This window comes from Apium graveolens, chromosome 3 (genome assembly GCF_009905375.1).
Source record: "Apium graveolens cultivar Ventura chromosome 3, ASM990537v1, whole genome shotgun sequence".
Taxonomy (NCBI): domain Eukaryota; kingdom Viridiplantae; phylum Streptophyta; class Magnoliopsida; order Apiales; family Apiaceae; genus Apium; species Apium graveolens.
Genome location: NC_133649.1, coordinates 231,005,973 through 231,013,129, shown reverse-complemented (window position 1 = coordinate 231,013,129; position 7,157 = coordinate 231,005,973). Strand labels below are relative to the sequence as shown.

Here is a 7,157-nt window from a genome sequence, read left to right as displayed (position 1 = left end):
ATTACGAATAGGATCCCAATCGAAATTAGTAAAAACTGTGAAAAAATCCTGAAAAATTAAGGAATTAAAAGAGTAATTATTGAAAATTACTAATCGGATTGGGTGCATTAACCGGATCAAGGCATATCCGAGCAAAGGAAGTGTGTAAGGAAAATAAGTAAGGAAAATTTCCAGAAAATAGTTTGAAGCCTCGAGAATGGTAAATCGTTGTAAATATGTAGGTCGCTCCACACTTTACGATAAAAACGATACCCTGCAAGGGAAAAATGACAACTTAGCTTCTACGAGATCTTATATATTTTCCTAGAAGTTGGGGGAAAATAATAGGGGATACAACTAATCCTAACTGCGTAATAAATAAGCGCATTAATTATGTCTGATTTAGTCAAAAGACAAAGTCCAATATTTAAGGCCCAACAATTAGTATGTCATTAATTGGGCTCAGAGGGCCTACAAACCGAGGGTTTATTATTAAAATTTGTATGCCTAGTGTCAGCCTAGGTTGTGATTAAGAAAACAAGTTCAAATCAGAATCAAACTCTCAAAAGAGTAGTTCTCAAGCCACACGGTCCTATAAGGAAGCAAAACCCTACATTCTAGGACTCCAAAGTCTATTCTAAATCTGAGACTTTTCCACCAAGTCTCCTAACCCTAATCCAATTCAAGGCATCCTATGCCTATATAAGGCGCCTCACTCTACAAATCAGAACTATGTTTTTTGACTTGATCATTAGCACATAGCAAGGTACGTAGATATCTTGTGAAGAAAGTTTGAGTTACGAAATACGAAAGCAGTGAATTAGAGTATCGAAACTCACGAACCCTAGTAATAAATATACCCTATTTTTTTATTCATAACAGTAATATTCATCACTTTTTTTGTCAAGAATATATATCACATTTGTATACAATTTTTTTTTATATTTTCAAGTACAATTTTCTTATATATCTAGATATTAATTTTTATAATTTTACACATTATTTTACTTGATAATTTTAAAAATTCTTATCAAAAATTATATTTAGTTTAAGAATTTGCAAAATATTTACATAACAAAAAAAAGTAGAAAATTAAAATTTTTTATGCTAATTTTTAGAGGTCTCATATTTATATTTCGCCTAAAATTTGTAGGCTTCAAACAAGGAGGATGGTTGAACAAAAAAATCAGGATATTTAAACGTATGCAATAATACAAGAATAGGATTAAAGTACAGTGAGACTGAGAAGCTAAGCGACGGGCAGATGCCATGTGGAGCCACCAAAATTATATAATTCGCATTGATTTCAGATTTTACTGATGTCAATCTAGGATAACTGGATAAGTAATGACTTCAGTAAATTATGGCTGTTTTAAGGTCCAATCTTTTTATGTTGCAATAGGCCTACGTGAAGGGGTGGTAGGAATACTTTGTTCATTTCTAAAGAAATTAGTAGGATCAACTGCATTTTTTATCTTCACCAATCTCTCAAAGTTTCCTTTGAAATATCTGACACCATAAGCTTTTGCTTGTGCGTAGCTTGCATTGCAATATGGATTCTGGCCAATGTCAAGATCTCTGTAGTTGAAAAATGCTTCCCTTGGAGAGTTTGTGACGTACGGAGCCATGAATTCATAAAATTGTCTGGCTATTTGTATTTTTTGATTTGCATTACCATTTTCATTTTGAGTCCAGTATGACAAATACTGGATTTTGAACAAATATCCAGCCCTATGCGGCAATGGCACTGCGGATTCCGATATGATATTCATTCGTCCTCCGTAAGGATTCCACTGCATAATTATATCTCCCACTTGAATTATCTTGTCGAAAATATGTTGCAGTCCTTGCTTCGAAACAGATTTTTTAACAAAATCTGATTTCGATTTTAAGTAGGTTTTCTTATGCCATTCACGGTCAAGTAGGACTTCTGGTTTTGTTCCTTGTGGAATAGCATCCCAGTAGAGTACGGATTCAATCCATTTCATTTCGGTACAATCATTTTGAGTCAATCCAAGTTTAGGGAATTGTTTGTTCATTATTTCAAGAAGAGACTCTGTTCTCCCGAGAAACATGCCAATAAATGTTGCCTTCATTGTCTTCGGAAATCCATCGGTTGGCCAGAGCTCCAGCCTTAAGAAAATATCATCAGGGAGGATTGTGACAACACTTTGCCATTCATAAACAATATCTACCGCGCCTTGTTCCAATGTCCTGTTAACTGTCAACACAGTGACAGTCTCCGGAACCTCGACTAATTTGAGCTTCCAAGCCAAAACAACTCCAAAGCTAGCACCACCTCCTCCTCGAATAGCCCAAAAAAGATCTTCCCCCATGTCTTTCCGATCTTTGACTATCCCATCAAGTCCCATTATTTTGGCATCAAGAATGTTATCAACTGATAGCCCGTATTTTCTAACTAAGTTTCCGTATCCACCACCACTGAAGTGCCCACTCACGCCAACTGTTGGACAAATACCTGCTGGAAAGGCACGTGTACTACTCTTCTCCGCGATCCAATAGTATAATTCTCCAAGAAGAACTCCACCTTCCACCCAAGCAGTTTCATCTTCTAAATTTATATTAATAGATCGAAGATTAAACATGTCTAGGATCACAAACGGAACGTTGGCAGTATATGAGAGGGCCTCGTAGTCATGCCCGCCGCACCGTATTCTCAATAGCACATTGGTTTGGTTACTACACATAATGACTGCTCGAACATGGGATTCATGCATGGCAGCAATGATAGCTAGAGGCTTAGCAGTTTGCGGTGTCATGAACCTGAGGTTTCGGGCATAAATATCTAGTACATTAATATACGAAGTGTTTCGAGGAGTGTATATGGCCTGGGATATTGGATTTGAACGCAGGGAATTTTTGTGGAGACACTGAAGAAAAGAGTTTGAAATTGTGTCTGAAATTTGGGCTCCTGCAGCTGGGAGCGCAAGGACAATAAGACTAGAAAATAGCATCACATAATAGTTTGAAGTCATTTTGTAGTGTGAGTTGCACTTGAACATCCCATGCACTATCCCTTTATATAGTATTTATTTTTGAATAATTAGTAATGAGTTTGCTTTAGGTGGAAGAAAATGTAATTTAACTAATTTCAAAATTGAAATGTACCATAAGTTATTTAATGATGGCACAAGTCTCTTATAAATTGACCTAAACATACCCAATTTCTGTTAAGATACGTATAGGAAAGCAGGATGAGATTAGCATGTGCTCATATTTGCAGCTGTAGCTGATATTTCCGAACAAAAATAAAAAGAAGACAGGGTAGCTTGAAACTTTAAATAGCTACGGTTGGCCTGTAAAAAACATTTAGGCATGGATCCTCGGATGCCTAGTAGGATATATCTGCTAAGTAGTAATGCAGCTACACGCCATTTCAAGTGGCGAAGTTCTTCATAGCAATACTTTGTCTGTCAGTGCTCTTTACGATAAGACTCGTTAATCTAGTGATTAAATTTAAATGTTGAAAATATTAAATCAGAGTCAACCTAATTACATTTGGAAGGAAGGTAGTATACTAAGACATAATTGTACTGGCATTCTTTTGTCACCAACAGAATTTGTAGAACAGATGAAAACTTTAAATTGTTTACTAGGTGCTTAGAGCAGCCCCAAAATCATGTCTACTCAAACTCCTAACTTAAATTTTAAGGAAAAATCATGAAAATCAAGTTCGAAGAGACTCCTTACTTTTTTTTCAAATTGTTAGGAGCTCTTCAATATTAGAAATCTCTGGACTCTCTTGTTTCTATTCTTTATTAATATATATAATTTTTTTCCAAATTTTTCATTACATCATTTCTCTTTTTTTAAATAACATGGGTACATTATCTAATTAAAAAATACTAGCAAATAATTTAAAAGACTAAATAGATTTATTGTTAGAGATGACAAGTACTTGAAACTCTTAAATAGTTAAAAGTTAATATTCTATTTTATTTTTGAGGGGCTAAGTTAATTGTTGAAGTTGCTCTTAAGAATCACATTTTAATTCTTCTCCCTTCTCTTGTTGTCCGTAGAGTTGGTTAAACAAGCGGTGTGTCGGGTCGAGTTTCCGACGGTCCGGTTCAATCCTCAACTAATTCGTAAACGGTTCGTGAAAGTGAACGTACCGTACCGTGCCGGTTGGTTGAAACATTAAACCATGATTAGGTTATGAATTATGCGAGTTATACGAGTTAGGCGACTTACACGATGAGTTACACAAATACTAATTATGCAGTTCAAGGCGAATCGGCGAATCAGCGAATCAACAAGGCGGTGGCGGTTTGTTCCGTGTATCCTGTGTCGCTATCATCTTGCCCACTGAGTTTTTTTTTTATTATTATTATGAATGTTGGTGGGGTGACCATTATTATATTCTTTGTTTTTGTTTTATACAGGTACAAGTATAATCCTTTTTTTGTTTTGTACAAGTACAACTACAAGTCAAATAATACAGTGACTGTAACGTTAAAAATTAGCAAACAAAGATGTTACGGTTGATTTCGGCCACTAAAAGAAAATTGTGTTAATTTTCTTTTCCAAATTTGTAAAACTAGAATGTGTTAAAAATAAAATGAGGAAAAGAGCACGGTACCTCTATAAATTTTATTAATTAAAAAAAATGTTAAAATTGATTTGAGAGGACTCCTCTCTAAGAAAACGGAACAAACGGTGTTTACATTTTAAATAAAATTCAAAACATAACAAATTCTAAAAATAAATGGCAAAAATATTCTATCAGCTATTCAAATTCTTCTTGTTCTTGTGGATCGTTCGTTAACGTGCCCGATTCCGATGAAGTGTCCAATGTCATCTAACTGTCCTCTTCGCCGTCCGAGTCATCTTTTTCATCCCTTATTATCTCTTTACCCCTTGATCCCAATCCTTTTTGCAAACACATATCTTGACCACATCTGGTGCAAGACTTGATCTTTTCTCGTCAAACACTCTTCTACCAGAACTAAAAACGGACTCAGTAGCAATTGTAGAGGCGAGAACTACTAAAATATCCCTTGAAATTTTAGCTAATACCGGAAATCGATTCTCATGATTCTTCCACCATGTAGATTGAGAAAGAAAGAAATTGGTGATAAGATTCACTACTAGAATTCTATCAATAGACATCGGTCCTTAGACATCGGTTGCTCAGACGACCGATGTTAAAGTTTTTTTAGACATCGGTTATTTTAAAACCGATGTTACTGCTTGTGTTAGATATCGATCGAGAAAATAACCGTTGTCTATAGTTATTTTTCAAAAATGAGAAATGTTAGTCATACATCGTTTTCTGTATAATCGATGTCTTTGTTTTATAGACATCGGTTGTATTTTACAACCGTTGTCGATGGTTAACTTAAAAAAATTAAAAAAAAAACACGCGGAAACTTTCCCCCCTTTATTCCCCAAATATTCCCCCCTTAACAAAAAAAACCTGTTTTCCCCCTAATTCTTTTTCTTGTCTCTCTCTCTCACTCTCTCTGCTCTCTTTCACTCTCACTCTCTCTACTCTCTCTCTCTGAGCTCTCTGGTTCTTTCTCTCTCTCTCTCTCTTCCATCTCTGTGCTTTTCTCCCTCTCTCTCTCTCTTCCATCTCTCTATCTCTCTCACACACAACATATCAGTTGATTGCAAGTGTATAGGGTCTCAATTAGACTCCAAATTGAAGAACACCCTCAATTAATCAAACCCCATCTACGAGAAACCCTAATTTCTGAATAGGTTTGTTTGTTCAATTAGGTTTGTTTGTTCAATTAGGTTTAATTTGTTCAATTAGGTTTGTTTGTTCAATTAGGTTTAATTTGTTCAATTAGGTTGTCTGGAGAGGCTTTTAAGGACGAGACTGGAGAGGCTTTTGAGAGAAAAGGAACTCAAGAAATCCAACAGGTTACTCAATATAAATGAGGAAGAAGGGAAAGATTTTAAAGGGGATAATGGCACTGTCGAGAATTGCTTCTGCTACCAAAACCAACGCCGCCCCCTCTCTGTCTCCCTTTCGTATGCCCACCAGAAATCCATCTCTCTCCACTTATTTATTCAGGTACTAATTATTACACACACTCTTGCCTTTTATATTGTGCTCTTACGTTTATTATTTACACACAGTGATGATATTTCTGTGTGTTTTGTAGTTGTCCGGTTGAAATGAGTTTGATGCAACCCTATCACACGACCACTGCTTTGATGACTTCTATGCTTACGCTTTCGAGAGTCGGTTACGGTTGGCTCCCCGAAGGTATTTTATTTTTTCATACTTTTTTGGTGAAAATAGGTTTATGTAGTTTGTTTCAATTTCTGATGTTAAGGATAGCTCTTGCGTGTTTCAGCAATAGGAACTTTTTTCGATAGTTATTACTGTATGCTTAAATTCTTTATTTGGAATTGGAGTGCGTAGCTTAACAATTTTTGATGATTCTGTGTAAATGTGTAATTATAGTTACTCATGTATCATGACTGTTACGGAGTCTATGTGCTGAGACCTAGAAGTTGTGCTTTGAAGAGTGTAAATAACTAGAGTTATAAGACCAATTATTAACCTAAATATTGCAGACTCTAAGCAATATCAGTTGCTAAGTTACCTAGTTTGGTGTATATTGGACACTGCATACCTATGCATTTTAAGCTGTACAATCTCTTGTGTAACTTCTTTTCGGAAACTAGAAAGATGGTTATAGGTAATTTGTCATTTTACAGGGCTTATTGGCTGCACACCGTGGGGGATATATGGATTCTTAGAAAGAGGAAGGACCTACCCCTCTGCTTTTATAGGGTTTCGGAAATTAGCGTTTGTGCCTTACCCTTACACTCTATCAGCACTCATCAGCCGCTTGATCTCTCTTTACTTTTCTCTCTACAAATAAATCAACATGGCAAGCTTCTTCAAACTCATCTGTATTTATATATGTATGTATGTATGTACGCATGTACGTGTTTTTACGAAGATGTGTAATAATAATTATAAAATGTAACAGAAAATGCAGGCTCCAAAGAAAGAAAAGGCACCTCCTCCTTCCTCCAAGCCTGCTAAATCTGGCGGCGGCAAGCAGAAGAAGGTCATCTTTTATTATTATTATTTTTATTATTTCTTCTTGTTATGTTATTATTCACCAATTTGTTATAAATTATCAAATCCAAATATTTCTTATTCTGTTAATATTTCATGCTGCTTATTCGTG

The 7,157-nt window shown here is 35.5% G+C and overlaps 1 protein-coding gene across 1 annotated transcript; it reads right to left on the bottom strand.

Annotated features, from left to right (window-relative positions):
• Positions 1-1,152: 1,152 nt before the first annotated feature.
• LOC141710996 (berberine bridge enzyme-like 8) lies at positions 1,153-2,975 on the bottom strand. Its single transcript, XM_074513461.1, has one exon. The coding sequence runs from the start codon at positions 2,973-2,975 to the stop codon at positions 1,368-1,370; it is 1,608 nt and encodes a 535-aa protein (XP_074369562.1). The 3' UTR covers positions 1,153-1,367.
• Positions 2,976-7,157: the final 4,182 nt, after the last annotated feature.